The sequence below is a fragment of the Symsagittifera roscoffensis genome, chromosome 3 (assembly GCF_963678635.1).
Source record: "Symsagittifera roscoffensis chromosome 3, txSymRosc1.1, whole genome shotgun sequence".
NCBI lineage: Eukaryota > Metazoa > Xenacoelomorpha > Acoela > Convolutidae > Symsagittifera > Symsagittifera roscoffensis.
The window spans coordinates 56641978-56665805 of NC_087064.1; the positions used below are offsets into that span (position 1 = coordinate 56641978).

At 36.0% G+C, this 23828-nt stretch overlaps 1 protein-coding gene across 7 annotated transcripts in view; it reads left to right on the plus strand.

The window, feature by feature from the left end:
- LOC134842389 (uncharacterized) overlaps positions 1 to 23828 on the plus strand; it is a 41911-nt gene that overhangs the window by 16538 nt on the left and 1545 nt on the right. The window contains exons 2-12 of one of the 7 annotated variants that reach the window (XM_063858700.1): positions 2580 to 2803; positions 10243 to 10372; positions 10589 to 10702; positions 12940 to 13149; positions 13386 to 16286; positions 16543 to 16772; positions 19018 to 19065; positions 19450 to 19715; positions 20516 to 21014; positions 22537 to 22669; positions 23588 to 23817. In XM_063858700.1, coding sequence (XP_063714770.1) covers positions 2580 to 2803; positions 10243 to 10372; positions 10589 to 10702; positions 12940 to 13149; positions 13386 to 16286; positions 16543 to 16772; positions 19018 to 19065; positions 19450 to 19715; positions 20516 to 21014; positions 22537 to 22669; positions 23588 to 23817 — 4985 coding nt within the window. The other 6 variants (XM_063858703.1, XM_063858704.1, XM_063858705.1 and 3 more) reach the window with 6 other exon arrangements.

The window sequence follows — 23828 nt, forward strand, 5'->3', positions numbered from 1 at the left end:
AAGGTTGTCTAAGGCCATGGACGTTCGAGGTTTATGTGACTATTCCTATAAAGAGCATTTTTTTATTATAAACTGAAATATTTTTTTTTCTTGCCTTTTTTAACCACTTCAAAGCTAATTTATTGTCGTTGATGCTTAAGTTTGTGAAATGCAGCTTCGCATGTAGCACTTAATTCATACAATTCTAATTTTTTTTTACATTAGCTGACCTGGCAAGTACTGGCCTTGAAGAAGTGCATTTGAGCTTGTCTAGATTTTGATTTTACCTGTCAATCGAAAACTATATTCAATTCCGGTAATGAGAAATTTTTTTTCTGGAAACATTTTAGTCGTTGGATTATCTAATGTCAGCTTTTTTGCCGGCTTTCCTATCAAAACATGGATTTTATTATAAATTTCTGAAACTTTGCCGTGATTTAAAGTATCTCTATTATTTGTAATTTTACCATTTCTAATATTTAATAGGACAAATTTTTATGACAAAAAATTAGCTTCCGACTCAACGTGCATTCACACAAGAGTTGTCGGCTTATTTTCCGCTCGATATTGAATAATTTTTTGACGCCTTAGTTTGTATTGAAGTTCAAATTGAACATAATTACGACAAAATTATGATTTTTTGTAATTGTGGGTTTTTCAACCTATGGGCTTTTTTTAAACATTTTGTCTGCCTGAAATGGTAAGTGGCCTCTATGTAAAGTTTTTATTCACGGATTTTGTCTCATTTTAAGCTGGTTTGCCATGCGTTTGTTCGCCATGTATTATCATGCAACCAGTTTTTAAATCCAGTTTTCAACAAGATGGTATATGATAGCATAGTTCCACAAGCTGTCGACTTTTTTAAAACCGACCAACCGAAAATGCTGCACGTTATTGAAGAAATCTGCTGTTAGAGCTTGGAAAGGACCCATTTACAATAGATGTATTCTTTCTAACAGATCAATGTGATTATTCTATTCAGTTTTCAACAGCAAGGTGCTTTACATTTGGTTAGATAGAGCTGGTAAATAAAAGCCCAGTTTTTTCAGTTGTCGGTCTTTTCCAACCGAGAGATCAAAAAAGGCACAAAGTCAATTGATTTAAGATGGCTTTGTTCGCCATGTATAATCATGCAAACAATTTTTAAATCCAGTTTTCAGCAACCAGATGCATTGCATATGGATAGATAGAGCCGGTATATGATAGCATAGTTCCACAAGCTGTCGATTTTTTATAAACCGACGAACCGAAAATGCTACACGTTACTGACGAAATTTGCTGCTAGAGCTTGGAAAGGACCCATTCAAAATAGATGTATTCTTTCTAACAGATCAATATGATTATTCTACTCAGTTTTCAACAGCCAGGTGCTTTACATTTGATTAGATAGAGCTGGTAAATAATAGCCCAATTTCTCCAGCTGCCGGTCTTTTCAAACAGAGAGATCGAAAATGGCACAAAATCAACTGACTAAGACCGAACTCAAAATGTCCTTTAACTTGCAAAATTATGAATCACACGTTGAAACTGATACGGGGCCCGCACTGAGCGCCCATGGATCATAATCGATTATATTGTCATAATATGGTCAGTATATATAAAATTCTAAAGTAATCGATTATAATCCATTTAGAATCCCCGTTTATCCCCCACCCAGTTTACCCCCACTCTTTAGTTGGGGAGGATTTAAAAAACTTGAGGGGTGACGTTGAGACATGGCATTTACTAAAAGTCATGGCATACATGTTGCAAAAAATAATCGAATTTAGTTCTAAAAATAAAATGGATTATAATCGATTATAATGGATTTTCATTTCAAAAATAATCGATTATAATGAATTATCTTGCCAAAAATAATGGATTATAATCAATTATAATGGATTTTTTTTTTTCAAAAATAATCGATTATGATGGCAATATAATCGATTTCGTTGTCTGAATTTTACATCTTTTATGGATTATAAGTGATTATTTTTGTCTCGGTGATCCATTATAATTGATTAGAATCGATGGGCGCTCGGTGCGGGGAAGGGGGGGTATGGGGCTAGGAAGTTAGACCAGCAAATTATACGACTGTAAAATTACTGAATTTAGACGATAAGAACTGAGCCATATTTTTTTTGTGGAGAATGAAGTTACACAAAAACAAAAGAGTAAAGTATCACAGAACTGATTACAATTATTATTGTAAATGAATTCTAAAACCTTAAATTGAAAGATATAGTACATTTTTGAAATGCATAAATTATACAACTGACATTGATAACCTGATGTGTGGCTCGAAAACCAGTGTTCACTCAATCAAAATTAAATTGAAATCTGTAAACAATATTCACGCAATTTCCACGCAAGTTATTGTCTTATTTTCGTGACTTTCTGAGCATCTAATTCGCTTGTCGTCCAATTTCCTAAACTCCTTAAGGTGATACGAATAGAAGTTACGGATTTCTTGGTAAGTTTTGAATTGGAAAAAAGTGGATAGATATAATGCTAAGTGTTTTCAGAACAAATTTGCTTGAAGAGCTTGGATGGAAAGCCGTATAAACCTTTTGTGTTTGTTTTCTCACAAACATTTTCATGTTTTTATATGGATTGTTTAGATAACGCTGACAGGTCTTCACAATTGAAACAGCGTAGTGTATCTCAGTCGGAACTGCTTTCGAGGCGTCTAGCGGGGCTGAGCGATGGTGACGAAAAAGGGTCAAGTAAGTCCCTCCGTCCTAGAAGGAAGCCTACACGCATCATCAGAAGTGGATCCTCCCTGTCTCAACACAGCGCATCATCATTTCTTGACGACTCACCTATTCCAAAGCAGCACCTTAATGTAGGCTAAGGCATTGTTTATTAAATTTTAATTGACCGCCTTTAAGAAAGTGTTAGTAGAGAAGTTTTGAGAGATCACTCACAGGGGTAGCAACAGTTAGTATCAAAAGTTGTACTTCATACCTTTCTTAAGTTTTATCTCTCCTTGGCATCAATTGTTTATTTAGCCTAGTTGCGTTTTATGAGGAATTCTTCAGTGTTAAGCGTAGTGTTTTAGATACAGTTGCGAGAGCAAGTGTCTTAAAATCGGGAGCTAGACTTTTTTTTTCCCGTAAACAATTTTTCTTACAAAAAATTGATTCTGTTTCACTACTTGTCTTCCCAAATGGCCTGGAGGTAACCCAGTCGCTTTTGCAGCCTTATATCTTGGGTGTGAATCCCGGCCGGACCTTCTATTTAAAAAAAAATTAAAAAAAAAATTTAAGTGAGCTAAAAAATTTAAAAAAATTATGATCATGAAAAACATGGAAGTAGTTCAGAATGAAAAGCTTTACTTGAAAGCCTATGATATTATTTCGATTTGTATGTGATTTGATAAAAACTTTTGTTTAATTCTCGAAAGTTAAAAATTGAAATGGGAAATGGGTCAATATCAAAACTGGATTTAAAATATAAGTTTCATATTATTATTTTTTTAAAAACTGCTTCCCCCCTCCCTGCAAGCGTACTATTGTTAATGTGCGACTTGACTTGACTATCAACCAGGTGCTTTGCATTGAGCTAGATAGAGCTGGTAATAATAGCCCACTTTCGTAAGCGGACGGATTTTCTAACCGAAAGAATTAAAAATGGTACAAAATTAATTATCTAGACTGATCTCAAATTGTCTTCTTCAATCTGCAAATTTTCAACCACGTGCTACCGAACGTTGCGGTGACATAAATAGAAGGATGCAGTACGCAATGAATGCAGTAAATCAAAAATTCGTGCAATTAAAACGATTAATCTGCTGCCTGGTATTTGGGTATTTACTTGTAAAATATGTGTGAAAGCTCAAAAAAGTAGGTAGACGCCAGGTATTTTGTAGTCAAATTATTAATTTTGATAGCGGCAGATTGAGATTCGACCTCGTGGCGTGGTTATTCAGGTTATTTTTTCAAATAGTTTTTTCTTCATTTAGAACTCCTAATTGATGTTTCACTTGTGTTAGCCAAGTGCAGCTTCGCCACTCTGTCAGAGACTGAAAGTGAAGCAAAATCAGTTTGATGTCATACTAATACTTTTCTGAATTGTTCAGTCGTACGAAGCAATCAAAGCATTTTTTTCAAAGAACTGCAAGCCCGTCTCTATTCAAACTCTATTCAAACTTCGATGTTAAATAAATCGAAAAATTTATTAGTCTCTAAAGTTGTACTTTATACCTTTCTAAAGTTTAAGCCCTCCTTCGCATCAATTTTTTTTTAGCTTAGTTGCGTTTTTATTAGGAATTATTTAGTGTTAAGCGTATTGTTATGGTTACGCTTGCGAGAGCAATTGTCTTGTAATCGGGAACCAGACTTTTTTTTCCCGTAAACAGTCTTTATTACAAAATTGACTTTACTTTTTTATTGAACCCTAAAAACTTCCACGTGCCTTCCCATTTAGCGTTGAGATAACCCAGTTGCTTTTACAGCCCAAAATCTGGAGTGTGAATCCGGGATCTTAATTTTTTCAGCATGTATGCCATAAAAAAGTTTATAGTAAAAACTGATTTGCAGGTAAAAATTGATTTACTTTATTTAAGTGTTAGTATAGTAGGCTGGTGAGATCACTCGCAGGGGGGATCAACTGCGCGGGTTGGAGTAGGAGCAAAATATTTTGAAATTTTTGATCATGAAAAACATGGATGTAGTACAGAATGCAAAGCTTTACTTGAAAGACTTCAATAATAATTCGATTTGATGTGATTTACGAAAAATTTTGTTTTGTTCTCGAACGTTAAAAATAGAAATGGGTCAGTTTCCAAACTGGCTTTAAAAGACTTTGAAATTTAAATTTTATTTTAATTATTTTCTTTAAAAAAAATGCTCACCCCCTGCAAGCGTACTACTACTAATGTGCGACTTGATTTAATCTCAATTTCTTAAATATCTCTAGCAACCAATAATTCGTTGAGTTAGTAAACAGGAAGAGGCGTTCATTCTATTCAATCAGTTTGCTTAATTTACCCAGTTTTCAACAACCACGTGCATTGCGTTTGGATTGATAGAGCTGGTAAATAATAGCCCAATTTCGTAAACGGACGGATTTTCTAACCGAAAGCATCAATATGGTACCGAGGAAATTTATCTAGACTGATTTCTAATTGTCCCCTTTATTCTGCAAATTTTCTAACCACATGCTACCGAAAGATACCGTGACTTAAATAGAAGGTTGCAATTCGCAGTGAATGCAGCAAACAAAAATTCGTGCAATCAAAACGATTAATCTGCTGCCTGGTATTTACTTGTAAAATATGTGTGAAAGCTCAAAGAAGTAGGTAGACCCTAGGTGTTTTGCAGTCAAATTATTAACATCGATAGCGACAGATTGAGATTCGATCTCGTGGCGTGGTTATTTAGTTTGATTTTTCAAATCATTTTTTTTGCATTTAGGGCTCCTTATTGCTGTTTAACTTGTGTTAACCAAGTGCAGCTTCGCTTCTCTGTCAGAGACTGAAAGTGAAGCAAAATTAATTTGATGTCACACCAATACTTTTCTGGGTTTTTCAGTCGTTCGAAGCAATCAAAGCATCTTTTTCAAAGAATTGCAAGCTCGTAAGAACTATTTAAACGTCGATGTTGAATAAATCGAAAAATTTATTAGTATCAAAAGTTGTACTTCATACATTTCTTAGGTTTTATCTCTCCTTGGCATCAATTGTTTGTTTAGCCTAGTTGCGTTTTATGAGGAATTCTTCAGTGTTAAGCGTAGTGTTTTAGACACAGTTGCGAGAGCAAGTGTCTTAAAATCGGGAACTAGACTTTTTTTCCCGTAAACGATTTTTCTTACAAAAAATTGATTCTGTTTTACTACTTGCCTTCCCAAATGGCCTGGAGGTAGCCCAGTCGCTTTTGCAGCCTTATATCTTGGGTGTGAATCCCGGCCGGACCTTGTATTTAAAAAAAAATTAAAAAAAAAATTTAAGTGAGCTAAAAAATTTTAAAAAATTTGATCATGAAAAACATGAAAGTAAATTCAGAATGAAAAGCTTTACTTGAAAGCCTATGATAATAATTCGATTTGTATGTGATTTAATAAAAAAGTTTTGTTTAATTCTCGAAAGTTAAAAATAGATATGGAAAATGGGTTAATATCAAAAACTGGATTTGAATATAATTTTCCTTAACTGGTACCAATGCAAAGATTGCTCACTCTCCTGCGTGTCTGCTAAATCCTATAGTCTCTTTTTTCAACCCCACGGTCTACAGCCTTCGAAAAAGTTTGGGGGAATATTTGACCAATGTTTTTAGATTTTGTTTTGATTTTCTCAAAAACAGTCTACCAAATGGGAGATATTGGGTCCAATTGGTTAGAACGGATTGTGGAAAAATCACCTGCATAAACGGCTGCGCACAATTTTTTTCGGGACAAAATTGCCCCGGAATAGTGGAATGTTTGATTTTTGACAGGTTTTTATTCTTTTTAATTTTTCTTGAAAACTATTGGTCGAAATCGAAGGTTTTGGGTTAAAACGAAACAACTTGTTGCGTGAAGCTCTCCTGCTCATGTGACTACGTCTATTTTTTAACGCAAATCTTTGATTCTCGGAAAACTTTTTTTATTGACCTTTTTTTGGAAACTTTTTGAACTTCTCTGGAAAACTAAACTGCCACTTCCTAGGTTAAGTATATAATCGAGAAAATTGGTTTTCTTAATCTTCTCTACTTTAGTGGCCACGATCTTCTTTTATGCAGAAAAAATGCGGATCTTGGAAAGTCACGTTTTCGAACTTAAGGCCGTTTTTTAGAAACTTGTTGACTCTTTTAGAAACTATTCTAATAAATCTGATGTAAAGGTTGCAATCGAAAGAGCTGGTTACGAGATTTTCTCCTGCATTTTCTAAGAAATATTTTGTGTCCTTGGGAGGGTTCCAATTTCTCAAAAGTTTTTGCCTACTTGTTTCAGTAGAGAAACAACTAAGGTTCTGGGCACAGCCTAGTTATCTTTTATCGAGAGAAACAAAGGTTTTGGATCTCCTTGTTTTTTGTTCAAAATTGTACGAAAGTTTATGTACGAATTTGTTTTTTCTCTTTCTCAGTCACAAATGAAAGTGCTCTTTTGTTGCTAGAGCATTGGCAATTTAATAGCATCTGTTTCTACATTTTTGTTTGAAAAGCTTAAGTTAATTTTGCTAACATTGTTAATTTTTTCTGTAATTCCTTCCAGTTATTCGAAGCAATAAAAATTTTTTCAAAGCCCTGCACTTTCCTAACAGTGCTATGCATCGATGTTGATTAAATCATAAGAATTTTTTTAAAACTTATGATAAGCAAGGGTATTGCAAACGGGTAGTGGATTTTTTTCCGTAACTAAATTTGTTCACAGGACTTTTCATCTGGACTAATTTTCTGGAAGCCTCTTAGCAACAAATATACCTGTACAGATATATTTTGTGCTTAATGCCAGCTTTAAAAGCTGTCCTGTTCGAAATTTTCTTTTATTGTCGTTTGTTAATTTTACCAATTCGATTTGTGAAAATTTACTTTATTTTTTTTTCTTTCTTTTTTTTCGTCTTGATAGGTATCGGTCTATATTAAATCAGCTTAGTGTTCGTCGTCCGAGGAGCGAAAAAGTTCTCTCTCTGTGTGTGTTTTTAGGGTGAAGGGGACTTAATTGTTTTTTTATTAGTTTTATACTTTTTTAATATTGTTTTCCGGCTTTTTTGTTTTTTATTTTGTTCGGCTAAATAGATTTCGAATTATTTTATATCGGCTTAGTGGCCTCAGATTGTTTCTTTTGACCGGCGAATAAAGTTAGTGTGTTTGCGTTGTGGGTGATAGGGTCTTGTTTATTTATTTTCAGCTTAAAGGGTTCTGCTTAGGTATTTTCGGCTTTGTCACGGCTTCGTACAATTTTTTTTTCGGTGCTTATGTTACATTACTTAGTCTTGGCGCATTTTTTTGTTTCAAAACTAGCTATATATTTTTTTGATAGACCTATTTTTTTGACATTTTCGATTTTTTTTTCGACTTACCGGCTTTTTTTGTTTTGCTTCGCTTTTGTGTATGAAATTGTTACGTGTTTATTTTTTCTACATTTTGTGCTTTGGGTCGCCTTTTTCGCGTTGTTACTTTTTTCAAATGCGTTTTTTCAGGAAGTAATTAACATTTTTTCAGTCACTTTTACCCTTGCGATTTTTCCCGTAAATAACTTTTTTCGCAGAATTTATCCATTTATTTTTTTCTACTGTTGTTACCTTTGTTTGCTTAGCGTAGAAGTAGCGTACATGCTTGGGACGTCAAAGTTTGAGGTTTCGAGTCCGATCAGGTAGGTCGACTTTCTTTAGACTAATGGAATGTCGTTATGGTTTATTGCTCTAATACTTTGGGTAATTAAGTTTCAAGAAATTCTACATTTATGTTATTTTTATACGATATAAGATTTTTTAGTCGCTTAAGGTCCAATTGAATTTTAATTTAGTTCCAAAAATAAACTAAACGCATTTTCCTCCTTGACTTGGAAAAAATGATTCATTGAATTGCTTGATACTATTTGATTTGCCTTAAAATTTGCTTTAAAAAAATCAATTTAGTGCTCAAAAATGACAATGTTGAGGAAGAAGTTGTTTTCGATGATTGCTCAGCTTTCATTTGAGGATCTTTTAGCGTTATGAAGCAGGGTAAAAGAAAACATGCTTTTATCTTACCGGAAAAGTGACGTGTTATCGAAAATAACCCTTTTCAACATGTACAAACTGTATATCAGCTTTCAGGGGCGGATCTAGGATTTTCTCGAGGGAAGGGGATTTCAAAAAAGTTTTTTGTCGACTTTCTTTAGGCCGATCAAATTGATTTTCCGAGCTTTCCCAGAACACTATAAAGACCCTATTTGACAAGCTTTTTTGCTATGCAGAAAAATTTGAAAAAATAACTGGTCAAAAATGCCGTTTTGATGAACTTTTTTGAATAATTTCGACCAAAAAATTGCGTTTTTTTCGGTGGCGCTTGCCTCAAAAATTAGTATACATTGGCGCATTTAGAAAAATTTTAGTGTTGGTCGGCCCTTTATTTTTGAGGGGGTCGAATTCCTGAAGGGGATCCCCTGGATTTTTTTTATCGTTTCTTGGTCACCACAGCGGTTTATTTTTCCAAAATAGAAATCACAACCTGCAGATGGAGCACGAATACCGTGACTAACCCTACTGTAGAATATATTTTTTTACCAGTGGATGATCTAGTGCCGAGCACAAATGGAGGATGCATACAAACTTCAAATTCAATTTTGTTAAAGATATCTTTGGTAATAATGAATGCCTAAAAAAGCATATAATGGAACCAGTTGGTTATAAAAAGGACCGTTTCGATGCATAGAAGTTTTTAAAAAAATACTTGAAAAAATAATTGCTTTTTGCTCAACTTGGTCAGAACTTGGCTTTGTCAGAATTTTTTATAGGGATATGACTAATAATTAATTGTAGCATTACATCAAAAACGTTTTACTTAGTTCAATGCCGCTTGCGCGTAGAAAAAGAGCGGTGGAGAATATTTCGTCGCTATGTCCGTTTTTGCAAAAATTTATATATTATTTTTACCATTTGGAAAAGGAAAACGTTTCGCTTCATTTCTATAGCTTGCCGTGTTGTACTGTAAAAACTACTGAAGAGAAAAAATTGAAACGCTAAAATAGCTTTTCCTGTGTGTGTAAGTGCATTTCATTTTGAGCATTTTTTTCATTGCTTTTACTCATACCATACCAGCAGAGGCAAATTCAAATCGGCTTCACTCAGTGAGGAAAAATGAAGCGCATCTTTTTTAAATAGATAAAAAGCTTCATCTTGTAAAGTAAGATTTGCTTTAAAGTATCACAAAATCCCAAATTTTGTCGTTTTTTTTGGTTCCGCATAATTTGTTTTGGCGCCTGATAACACAGCGTGTATTAAAACAGTACACGTTTTTTTTACCACTGAAACGACATTATATTGACGCATCAATGCAACATGAAAGTTGAAACAAAAAACGGTTGGTAATTTAAAGCATTGAGCTTGCAGTTTTATCCAAATGGAGGTTTTGTGCTTTGTTAAATAAAACCAATAACCAAATTGCGTTTTTAACAAGAGGGATACATTTTTATACGACTATCGCATCCTGAGTTTTACCTTTGCTAAAATACACTATTTACCTTTTTGCTCTCTGTATTACAGCCATAGTCTTATTACTAATAACTAAAATCCAGGTGACCTTATAAATATTCAATATAATTTTCACTGTCATTTGAAATTTAAGTATTGACTGATGTTAGCAGTTGATTTGCATTATTTAGACTCTGCAATTTGCCTTTAACTCGGAAACCGAAGCTCCCAATTCTATTTCTGCCTTGCCTGGAGTCGATTCTAAGCCAACTTCGTTAAGTCATCACAACATCGCCTCTGTGCGACGTCTTGAGCATAAAGGTTGGTAAAATGATTAATAAAGGTTTTAAGTATGTCGCAGTGATTTTGGTACAATTTGCTATTAAGTATTCCACACAACTTTGCAAACCATGTTAATTTAGAAATTCAAATTATAAGAAATTCCATACAAATTTTGGCATTATTTTATCTGAGCGAAACTATGACCTATTTTTCTGTTTACCCAGAATGAAGTCAGGGAAAATGTGTGCTTTTCAGACCTAGGAGATACAGTGTCCTTGAGAAGTGAGGTCTCGAGTGGTTCGAATAGAGAGGCGAAGCGAGACTGGTACAAGCAAATGTTCAAGTCTATGAACCCAGACAACAACAGAGGTTGGTGAATGTTGTTCAGTGAATGTTACGTTTCAATTACTTCCTACATATTTAAGTTGTTTTGGGGAGTTAAATTTTTCCGGCGTCCAATTGAACAGAAGGGGTCTCTTCAGTCTTATTGTGGGGACTGAAGGGACCCCACAGGGTTTTTACTGTAAAATGTAACCAATTTTTTTAGACAATTATACCGTTTTTAAGAGCTTTTCGTAGAAAAAAAACTATTTGAACATAACGATATTCGGATGTTTTAAATGATTTTTTTCGTATACTGTTTAAAATGCATCCGCTCTATAAATTGAGGCATCTTAGTTGGTAAACTTAATTTTTTTAAAATTGACTCGTACTGATAATGCGTCATAATTGGCTTGCGTCAATTAGCAATTATATAAACTCATAATTGGCGTGTGTGACTTTAGAAATTATGTAGACTCAAAGTTTTACTAATTCAGTTTTTCTCAGCGTTATCGGTCATATTTTTGCTTGCGTATGCGAAGTGCAACTTCGCCTCTGTGTTCGAAATGTGTCAATCAGTTCCGAATTAAATGTCGGGACAGTGGCTTTATTAAGCGTCAATGAACGAAGTGAATGCTTTTATTCGAGTTGTGTTGATTTTTGTTCAGTTCAGTTCAAAGTTATTTGCTAAAAGGATTGGCCAAGGACTGTTTCTTTTACAAAATTTCAAAAAAAAAATTGATAAAAAATCGGCTCTGTCTTATGTTTTTAAAGGTTTTGTAAGCACAATGCGGATTTTTTTGTGAGGTTCCTTGTAATTAAAGTTATCTCGATGTATTGCGGTTATTTGTAAATTTGCGCTGCCCTGATATTTTTGTAGACGTGGTCTTCTAGAAATTTACTTTTTTCAATTTTGTTTGTTTGGACTCAACGGCCTCCGCCTAGTTTTCTAGATTACAATGCAATGTTTGTAAGTTTTGCATGTATTACGAAGCTCCGCCTCGGTTCTGTGTGAAATATGTTTCAACCTAAATTGCGAGAGCAATTGTACTTGTAATCGGGAACTAGAATTTTTTCCATTACACAGTTATTGCGACTGTTAGAAATTAAACCTGCTCTGTTGTGCAACCTCAATAATTTTGAGGCCTGTCTTTGTTTGGTCTAGTGGTACTAATTGTGTCGTAATATTCTAAGGTACGAGGTTCGAGTCTACACCAGATCTTATTTTTAAGCTCAGATCATATAGGTTGCAATGTTGTTACTATTTACTTTTTCGCGGTTTGACTGTTGATTTCTTTTTAACTTCTGTGCATTTCCTTTGTTTAAAGGAAGGCAAACTCCACTATCGAACAGGGAAAGTGTAAAGGTAACAAAAAACGTGATCGACTTCTAATTTCGAAAATAGAATTTAATGATCAGATTTCCCAGCGAAACAAAATGTTTACCTATTGATCCAGTTTTCTCAAATTGGGCTAGAAATTTAAAGAGCTTGTAAGGCATCCATTGTTTTCTGTGAAATTCAAAAATGAGATTCTTTGAATTTTGAAAGTTCCGTTTTTTTTCTGTTCACTTGCGTTCAATGATTTTTTTTCCAACTATCTGTTAGCAATGTTTCGATATGTTTGGAAATCTAAATTTTATCTGAGAAAACAATTTGTCGTTTTAATTGTAGGAAGACGAATTTTGTCAATCTACTTTCCAAAGCATGGATTTTTTTAGAGGGGAACGATAAGATAAATAGCATTTTAGGAAGCTCCATTGATCGTTTCTCTAAACAGTGAAAATTGTTTTGTAGTTTGTTTCTTCGAGTTTTTGACGTGTTTTTCCCGCTGTCTTAAGAGTCTATTTTTTCTCTATGGGAGATTTATTCGCAAATTTGCCCTTGAAGAATTGGCTGAAAATTTGACCTACGGTCTGGGTTTTTATTTGTTGTGCTAAATTGGATACTAAATTTAAAATTTGATTTCGGTTCATTTTGACTTATCGATGTTGGCTATGTTTGCTATTCCATTAGGATTTTTCGAACGTTATCTGGGTTTCAGCGATGTGATATATCCAATTAGCAACAGTCACTTGTATTGTGTTTTATCGAGCTGGTAAGACTTGACTCACACTAGTATATGATATATGGCTACATATAACCACCCCATTCAACCTAATACACTGTTAACTTAAATATATTGTACAGTGTGTTAGAATAATGTTTTTCGTCCTTACTTTGATGGGAATATGTTTAAAATAATTAGAGGGGGTTGCAAAAATGTTACCAAAAAATTTCGCTTCAGCTGAATTAGATTGGGCTGACAAAATTCTCGACCCCAACAACCGACAGTTCCACGACAGCAGTATAGTAGAATCAGATCCTTATGCGAATCTAGACAGATCTCATACCAGCTACAGTACTTTGCCATTGAGTCTATCAAGAACGAGAAACAAGAGCGAACAAAATCCCTTGGAGGAGCAATTTGAAGCACCCAGAAACAACATGTATAAATGTAAGTAGCAATCTAATTCAACTGTTGCAACAAGCCTACTTTTAACCAGTTTGTTTTCACGCATCATGAAGTTCTCTAACCAGTCTCGATTTTTTTTACATAGAATAGCGAAATATTATTTCAAGTCAGGCTGTATAAATTTGACTCAAAAATAGTCTTTAGTTGCATTTGAATTTAACCCATATTTTGATTCTTTTCTTTTCTTCCTTACCTGAATTGCTTTCCTACTTTGGCAGCTGCTAACCAGTCTGAATTCAGCAATACGCGTCGTCCCCGTTCACAAACCAGAATGCACAATGAACACATTTCCTACCTTGAACCAACTGATTTTGCACTGAGGAGCCCGCTTCAAGGTGGTAATTTGAACCAACCTGACCTTTTAAGCATGAACACTACACCACATGCATCTGATCAAATAAATGCGGAGGGTAGGCCATCGTCGAGTAATTCACAAGCAGCTACTCGTTATCGACGTGACAAACCGAGGCGCGCGGACGAGTTCAAACAAATTCGAAGTTTTTTCGACAATTTGGGACAAGGAAATGAAAACGGCGATGGAGGACCGGCACAGCACATAAGAACACAGAGTTTAGATCGAGCAAAGTCGAGTAATAAAGCAAAGTTTCTGAGTCAGTCAAGACAGAGGTTCCCAGAAGGAAAGGACAGCACTGATTTCCCGAGATCGGGAGGTCTGGGACGGAACTCAGTTAAAGGAAACAGTCGTTGGCAATTGAGCTCATTCGATGAGAATTTCGTGGCTCGTAATCAGTACAGGTACACAATTCGGGAGCCGAAAAATCTGAAACCGCCTCGACCAGAGTTACCGCCTTCGGCTGCAATTGATACGGATTTCATTGTCAGGAATTCGAGGTTCAGAAATACGAGTGGCGGAGATTACCCACAGCCCCGTGAAAATAATGAGAACAATAAATCTGGAATTTCTTCTGACTTGCTTCTGGACGAGACATTCAGGGCTATTTTTGACCAGAAAAATGAGGAATTTTCTCGTTCGAATGAGAACTTAATTGATACACGCGTGCAAAATGAGCCAGCAAAGGCAGTGTCAACTTACAAATTGAGTCTGAAATCACCTGATTCGAGTAATGAAAAACCGCCTGGCTTCGATTCGAGAAAAATGAATATGCCGATTAACAATAGATTCATTGACTCTGAATCAGACGATGACGTTTCGCTTCAGTCGCAAATCGAGAATCACAGCAGAGTAAAACCGAATAACTTTGCTAGTAGCCCGAGTAATGTTATTCATAACCCGAATATGAGAGCCAATTTAGAACAGACGCTTCAAAATTGCAACGGGAAAATCAACGGAAATCATAAAGGCTTATATGGATCTACGGGGTCTCTGAAAAGCGCACCGATACCTTTCCAGAAGAACAATAATGATTTAATCCAATTGGAGGATAGTTTCACTCCTGCTATTCCAAGAAATGAGGAAAGAGGACATGAGAGTAGGAAGCCTAGAGACAAAAGTCCGTTAGTCAAGAGTGGAATTGACCTTTGGGAAACTCGAATCGAGACGGTCGAGGTCGAAAAAGTGCAACGCGAGCGAGAAGATTTGAAGGGTAAGAAAAGTGTCTCGCCTTTTGAAACTGAAGTGCAAAGATTTGAACCTAGAATTCGGTCGAGATCAGAAAATCCCCTGAACATGGTAAATAATGTTCTGCAAGATGGCATTCTTTCGCCTCCTCCAGGGAGTAATAAATCGAGCTTGAAAGAATCCGAAGCGGATCCAAACGAGTACAATTTTTCGATGAGTGCAAAATTCGCAGCTGTAAATTCCATACCACAGCCGTATAATAGGCAAAAAATTGGAGGCGTGCCTTTTGAACCGTCGTCCAAGTTTAGACCATCTCACGTGAAACCAATACAGACTTCAGAACGCAATGAGATACAAGATTTCAAACTCGGATCGAACCCCTCTTTGGTGCAATATGATGAAAAAATGGTTACTGAAACACAGACGAGCGAAGCGTCTCGTGCGTTTGATCTGCCGGTCAAAGTTTACGATGATTTTGCAGAAGATCATTTGGCCACTGTGCAAAACGAAGTGACAGAGAAGTTTATTTATTTCCCGCATACGAAAAAATTGATCAAAGTCAGTCCAGAAGACGAAACTGAAAGTTACTTGAAACAGGTGAATTTGGCCCACAGAGATGTAGGATATTTTATAACTCTCAAAAAACAAGTGACGGAAGATAGACTCACTAAAATTGAGGCAATAAGTGATCGCACTCAAGAGAATGCGAAGATTAAAGACGACGTGAGAGATTTAGCGAGAAGTCTGCATGATCGAACGGCGAACAATGAGCGGGATGCGAATCAGAAAGAGAGTTCACTTCAGCGTGGAAGCAGTGCAGCTGATAAGTTCACAAAAATGGATCGAGCTTGGAACAAAGCCGCTGATGATCAGCCGACGGTTAATTTGTTCGGTGCGAATCAACAAAGTTCGCCCTTTGACAATTTTTCGAATAAATTGAAAGGTCACATATTGGACAACAAGAAGCCCAACAAAGCGCAAGAAACTGAGATAGGCAGAGATTTTCCAATGTCGCCAACGGAATCTCCAGCGTATTTTCCAAACGCAAGAAGTCCGATGAATGAACCATTTGCGTATCGTGATGACAAAATGAACCATGGAGATAATCATATATACAACAGAAGATTTAAAAAGAATGACAGCAATACATACAGAAATGTCGGATTAGTTCAACCGATGCCTGGCAACCGCTCCATCAGCGTTGACGCTTTGAATTTCGGTGGTATGGGATCTGAAAATACAGGGAGAGTTCCGCTTAATCAAAGCAACCAGCAATTGTCGGAGAAAAATCGAAGTCGTATGTCACTCATGTCGCATGGAGGTGAAATGTACGACAATCAGTTTCCAGAAGGACAGCGCGTGTTCCAATCGGCATCTCCGACTGTTATGGATGTTAAAAATGTAAAAAATACACAAGGGCAGCCAGAAGGCAGAAGTGGTTCTTTCAACCAGCAGAATCAGTTTGATCACGTGCCGATGGTAGGTGCAAAGGGAAACGTTCATGCTGAAATCGGAAGCGACTTCAACCCGAAAGAGGGGGACAGTGGCGTTGATTTGGATTATTACAGTCCGAATTCAGGTAAGTGCTGCGTTCACTAATCTTGTCTGTTAGTTTTCTCGAATCTTGGCAATCATTCTCATAACTTGCTTTTCTGAAGAGTTAAAAATTATTTTGGAAACTTTTTAAAAGCTAAGATAAAATTGAGATCAAATTCTACTTTCATCAATCTCCACGAAAGATTAAATTGAAGAGAACTGTCATAGGCCTTATGATACATGATCATGACCTAAAAATTGCTCGAAGCCAAGATAGTAACTAAAAAGCACTTTTGCAGATGATATTAAGTACCCTGTGCAGTCCAAACACGATGACGGACTCCTTGATCCTAACTCGGGACACCCTCAAGACACTCAGATGTCAAGGCACTCGCCACATATGGATCATCAGCCAGTAGAAAACGAGTTTCAACAGGATAACGGGGGATTCGGAGGTGGCGATGTGCCACTTCACATTCCGAAGAACGAAACAGCGCAAAGCAAAGAAGGCTCCAAGCCCATCAAAAAAGTAATTATAGTAACTGATTACAAAACTGCACATATAATTTACTAGAAACTGTTTTGAGGATCTTCTCTGATCCAGTTAGCTAATGAGGTTTACTCTTGCTCTAAATAAAAGTAGTTACTTTTTAGATATTTTTGCGGCCTTTTTTGAGCTTCAACTGTTATTTAATAAGCTTTTCGTTTAACATGTTTTGAATATTTTAGGTACTCAGTGTGAGTTATTTTAATACTGTTTTTGCGTGTTGCATGTACATTCTATTATTTTAGACGTTAGTCTTTTCCCAATATCTATGAATTGAAATGTTAAAAAGTTATTGAAGTATTCTCGTTTGTTTGTCAATTTTTAACCATCATCGGGGCTTTGGGAGAAGAGAACCATGTTGAGCAGTTCCTCTCTTTAGATGTATAATATAGCTGCAGAAGAGTTGCATGGGTCTTCTGAGGATAATGATATCTCGGTATGAAAGCAATATGTAACGTCATTCTGCTTTGCTTTACTTGGTAATATTGTAGTGGTGGTGTGGTTTCTTTCATGCTTGCATTAGGTTAAATCATTTTGAGATTCTTCATATGGTTATCATGCTGTGGTATGCTTTGCTTGCGATGTTGATTTTTAAAAAGAGTCTTAAAAATTTTCAAATTAATATGGTCATTCTTGAAAAGAGCCTAGAATGTATATAAATTCTGAACAATAATAAAATGATGGTATTGATTCTATTTGAACCGATTTGCTGCAATTTTTCTGTTTTATCACTAATGATTTTTTTCTGGAAATTCATTTACTAAATCGAAGGCAAGCTGTTGGGGCTAGGTTCTTTTAGCAGACCGATTTGTTTCAGCAGATTCAACATTAACAAATCAGAACGCTTATTTACGCTAGCGAGCAGGTAGTGTTTTAGTACGAACCTTCTTTTTTCTATCCTAACTCGCAAATAAAAGTGTTCATTGAAAGTGTTCACTTATATAGAAATTTCACTGAAGCATTGAAATTTTCATAGCATCTGTTCTCGGCTTCATTTGTGGCTAGTGTTTGTGATGGAGATTCAGAATTTTTAGATCGTAAGTTCGAGTCCGAGCCTTCGCCGAATGTTTACTAACTCGAGGCTTATTTTTAATGTTTCTTATTGCAATTTTTAGAACTCTTGAGCTGCTTTTTGTCTTGTTTTTGCTAGTATTTGCGAAGCGCAGCCTCGCTTCTGTGTTCAAAGGTGGCATTGGTTAGAAACAAACGCTTGCTCCGCTGAGCTTACATACTTCGGTGTACTGTTGAAGTGAAGGTAAACTGCACTATCGAACAGCAAAAGTGTGTAGGTCGCGAAAAACTTGATTCGAAAGTAATTTTTCAATTTTTAGATTTCCCTGCGGAATTAAAACTTTACCTATTGATCCAGTTTTCTCGAATGGGGCTAGTTATATGACAAACTGTTATCATAAAAAGTTTATGAAGTTTAGAGAGCTTCAGCGTGATCTTTTTTTCTGTTATACTTCAGTTCATTGAGACTTTTCCATTTTTTTGTTGGCTATGGTACGTTTTTGCGTTTCGAATTTGGAAAAATCGGCCATATGAACAATCTCTCCCCTGAATAGACCAAGCGAACAATATTCTCAATGCAAGGCTGATATACCAAACGGTAAATCAAGCAAAAAGTGAGAATTGTACAACAATTAAAAGCGCGTTTGGCATCTTTTTTTAAATTGAATTTGTGCACAGAAAATGGCCAAAAATTATTTTAAAAAATGAGAAAAAAAAAGTCAGTTTGAAGCTAAATTAAGTAAAATTGCTTCGTTTTTAACAGTCACATATTAATAATTGTTGTTTCCCTGTAACTGTGTCCTAATTTTGTCATAAAATTTTTAATTACAATTTTTTGTCGCTTAGGGTTGTATAAGCGAAAAGACCCTTAATTATAAATGGCATTTTCAAGCATTAATGCCTGCATGCACTTTGCTCAAGTTTGATTGGCTAAAATATCATTTTGTAACTAAATGAACGATCTCCATAGTTTGATTTAGGGGGACTTTGTTCTCTTGGCCAAAAAATCCTCTTTTTTTAAATTTCACTGTAGGTCATTGACTTTTTCCAACTGTCTGTTGGCTATGTTAAATTGAAGCTAATCGTAACTAGCTTTGGTGATGGCTCTATAGATTATTGCGAAACAGGGTTTTTTTTGCGAAAGGTGAAACTTAGAGCTTGAATGTTATCTCCTGTTGTTGCATTAGTAGTTAGTGTAGTTTGTTGTTGTATTTAGTACTACGACGAGGAGTCGGTTTCTGAGACAACCTGCTGTGGACCCAAGGTCTCTGTTTAGTTCATGCAATTCATAAACATTTTAAGACAGCGTCTCCCTCGCATTTGAGTTCATTGTAGTTTTCCCTTCATTGGATGGTGTACATTACGTTCTTGTAACTGTGATTTCTTAAAATAACAGTTTGAATTTAAATGAAAAAAAACAACAACTGCGGTTTCATAGTACTGAAAACAGTTCAAAGCATAGAAACTGATAGTATCTTACAAAGTAAAAAACCATGCTTTGGTTGTATCGAGGTTATAAAAATATTGAGTAATATTTTTTTTTTAAAAACTATTTGATGAAGCTTTAATTTTGCGTTTTCTTATCGGCCATATTGCTCATTTATTTGAATGTTCTGCGTATAAATGACTTGAATTTTTGATGTTTCAGAAGATCTTCAAAAAAAGATCAAAAAGCAGAGACGACGCTCTTTCAAAAACAGCGTCAGAACCATCGCCATCACTTAGCAACGGTAATCGCAAAAATGCGCCTCGAGGGAATAATAAACCCAAAGAAGAGCAAGTTCACAGCACAGCTGACAATAACTTCAAATCTTCGTTTTCGCATCAAGTCAATCCGCCCTTGAAGAAGGAGCGAGAAGAACAAGAGCCGATCTACGCAACTGTGATACACTCTTTTAGAGCTCAGGCAGATTAGTAAGTAGACTATTTTGGCGATGAATATCCTTTTTTCGTACCCACCTCCTCAGAAGAGATCAGAATGTCTCGTTTTTGCTTGAGAGTGACGATTCGATTTAGTGTTAAGTAAAAAATGCTAATGGCAGAATTTGACGAACAGATAATTTCAAGGTCACTTTGGTGTTTTATAGGAAAGAAGCTTTAAAATATTCACGCTCAAATTTGATTTTCCCGCTTGACAGTTACCCAGGGGAGGATCTAGGATTTTCCCGAGGGGGCGGATTTTCAAAAAATTTGCGAAAATTTTGTCGACCTGTTTTTTAGGTCGACCAATTTGATTTTCCGAGCTCTCCCAAAGACCCTGTTTTGGTCATATTTTCTGCGCCACAGGTAAAGTTTTGAAAAAGCAGGCCAAAAAGGCACTTTTTGGAAACTTTTGACCAAAAAATCACACTTTTTCGGCGCTCGCTCCCCCTCTAAATTAATATTGGCGCCTTAAGAAAATTTTTTGGGTCTTGCTGTTACCTATGGTTTTTTTCTAAGGAAGGCAAATTACGCTCTCCAATTGCGAAAGAGCAAATGATGCGCAAAAAGAACGTGAATCCATCTGAATAAATAAACAATTTTGTGATCTCTAATTGAAATAGTTTTATGAAGTTTTATGAAATTCGAAAGTTGAAAAATGTTCAAAAATATGAACCATTTTTTTTCCGGTTTCAGTGAGTTAAGTGACAATCTACCAACTGTCTATTTGTTATGTTCAGCGTTTAATGGAAATCAATTCAATTTAGTTAAATTTCTATGTGTTTTTTGTTTAGTGAGCTGGAGGTGAAGAAAACTGATACAGTGATGATTAAAAAGGAAATAGACGCCAATTGGTTCGAGGTTCGGGCGAATGGCCGCGTTGGCTTAGTTCCGAAAGCAAACCTACGTATCATTCAGAACAATACGGCACAAAATAGTCAAAATGCGCCCAATAGTACAGATAACAGCTCTTTGCCGAGGTCGAAAACGAACCCCAGCTTAAACTCGGAGTTTACTGAGGGTCGCAGTCGTCGAGATATGCACGATCCGAAGTTTCAAGGGAATCAGAGTGAGCAACAGGGAAGCAGTGTCAATGCGCCCAATCGAAGCGAATCGAATAGCATGAAGCCGTTGAGTGTCGAGGTATCTGGAGGTGTGATTCAAGCTCAACACGAGAAGCAAGTCTCAAATTCATTATCACAAAAGAAGCCGGGCGAAATTGTGGAAGGCGATAAAGTGGTTGCGAAGTACGCCTTTTCAGCACAGAGTGCAAACGAGTTGGATCTCAAAAAGGTTCTTAATTGTGTTTTTGTTCGTTTTGATCATTCTCGCCCAAGAGTGGCAGTAATTATGGAACCATAGAGAGGTTTTTCAGCCTAATTTAAAGTGCCTCGAAGATCATTCGTTAGATGTTCTTGCTATTATGTTATTAAAGCCCTTTCAGTCGTGATTGGGATTCGAAAGTGGTGTTTACTTCAGCGAGCGTAGTGTATTAGTATGAATCTACTTTTTTCCAAACTAACTCGCAAATAAAAGTGCTCGTTTGGTGGAATTTTTGCTACAATCACGATCTGTAGCAAGAATTTCAAAGCATCTATTCTCTGCTTTTTGGTGGCTAGTGTTTACCAAAAGTCAAGTGTACGTGGCTCCGAGGGAAGGACATGAGATTCCTGAGCTACTTGTCGGCGGAGGTTCAACCCCGCACTTAATATTGGTTTTTATTTGTTCGGTGGTATTTTTGCTGCAAATTTTTGGCAATTTATTAGCATCTACAGCTGCTTCATCGATGACTGGTCCAGCAACTTTTTAATGGCCCGTTTCGCAGATGCGAGAACGTGAGACTCCAATTCTCAAGCTCGGAGGTGCGAATCCGACAAAAAAAAGTTTTAATAACTCTTGTCTATTGTCTACTTTTGATTTCACTTTATAGAGCTGCTTTTTGTAGTTTTCTCGCTACTGTTTGCGAAGAGCAGCTTCGCATCTGTGTCCAAAAAACTGTCCAAAGTTCTCATGTTGCTAATATAAATGAAGCGACGTGAAAATGATATATATAAAGAGATCAGTTGATCTGCTCATGTCTGCCATCTACAATCTTGCTAAAACTTCAATAATAAAAAAAGAAATTAGTCCCATCTAGACTCAAGCCCCGTCCCTCGGTGTCAGCTTTTTTTCCACTAGTCAAATATGTGTTTTTGGATCGGAAACTTAATTTTTTGATACTTTGTACCAGAAGAACAAATCATCGAGTGGTTCTAGTATTATTGGGTCTGATGGGGTTACGTTTGTGGTAATATATTCGACTATATTCCTTATTAGTTTGAGTCAGTGAACGTAGTGTTTTTTTGATTTATCGCGGTTTGACATTTGATTCATCTCCTTTGTTGCTAGAAAGGAAAGTTCCACGATTGAGCACCTGAAGTGTAAAGATCAGATAGATCGAATTCTATTTCTGAAAGTCTTTTTTATTTTGTGATATCCAAGCGGAAGATAAATTTATCTAATGATCCAGTTTTCACAAATTGGTTTAGTTTCATCTAAAAAATCAAAATCGTAAATTTTTCGTTCTGAAAATCGAAAGTCATTTTTGTTGTTTCCTTGCGTTCCTTGACTGTTTTCCAACTGTCTGTTGGCTATGTTTTTATAGTAAGGATAAATATTAACGTAATTAAATTTACGGGAAAAAAGTTTGAGGAAAAAGTTAACATTAAAAGAACCAAATAACAGCATCTTTACCACCATCAAATATTGTTTTTGGAACTAAGGATAAATCAGCTTGAAAAATAAAAATTTTCAATGCGTATGGCGGTTGTTTCAGAGGGACGTGGTCACGGTTACTAAAAAAGTGGACGAAAACTGGTTGGAAGGCATGCTAGGCAGTCGCAGTGGAATATTCCCAGCTACTTATGTGCAGAAAGTGTCGCCACAGTCACAACCTGAAATGCTCAGAGGTAAATTTATACTCATTCTGGATTTTTTTCTCCTGGTCTAATTTTTAGTATATTGTTACCCTTGCGGAAGCAGGGGTATTACAACTGAGTACTAGACTGTTTCCCCGTAAATCAATTTTTTCACAGGATGACTCTTCACAGGCCATGTACTGTATCCGTAGTACTTGACCCAATAAATTCTGATCCATTAAGTACTACCCAATGTAACTGAAATTGCAAAAAACTTGAAGTAAATGAATTTTTCAGCTGTTTGGATTTTGTCTTAATTTTTGTTGGCTTTCATGGTTTTTTTCATAGATGAAGTTTTTCATTAGTTCTCTTGAAATTTCTTTGTTGGTAAATTGAGCTGTTATGTTCGAATTGTTCAGTTTTCTGGTTTGGCCACAAAGGCGTTTAGCGAGTGTTGTATTTAACTCAAGAATATCGTAAATCTGAATCTGAAATGCGTTTTTCTCCTGAACGGTTCTATAACATTTTGACTTCTTCGAAAGAAATGTGCGAATATCTATTTTCTGCTAAACTTTTTGATCTTTTCAGGTACAAAACATTTCCACTCCCAGCCTCATTGAGTTCTAGTTTTGATTTAAATATTCTTGGAGCACTTGCATTTAATCGTTTTTGGGCTCGATAAGATTTCACTTAAACATCGAAAATGTAAAGGTCTCGAAAAACGTGATCGACTGCTAGTTTCGAAAATGGAATTTAAATTCCAGATTTCCCAGCGAAATAAAAATATTACTCACTGATTCAGTTTTCTCAAATTGGGTTTTTTTTTATCAAAAAAGGTGCCGATCATAAATTTGAAGAGCTAAAGGCCATCTATTTTTTTTTGAAATTAGAAAGCTGCGTCCGTATTTTTTTTGTTAATTGCGCTCATTGACTCCTCTCCAAGTGTCTGTTAGCTCTAATTTTTGATAGGCCCTGTTTCCTCAAAGATGGCTGGTTTTGATAACATGCCTGCATCTAAAATGCCACAAAGTGGAGGTCAAGATTTTGGTCCGAGGAACATAGTCAATGCAGAATCCACGTATCAGAACCCTGTAAAAAAGAACTTGGGAGGTAGTGCAGTCATTTCAGAGATGTTTCCAACAGTGGGAAGAGCACAGGAGCAGGAAGGAGGAACCACAAAAGTGCATCATAGTCCACTGGTAAGTCGAGT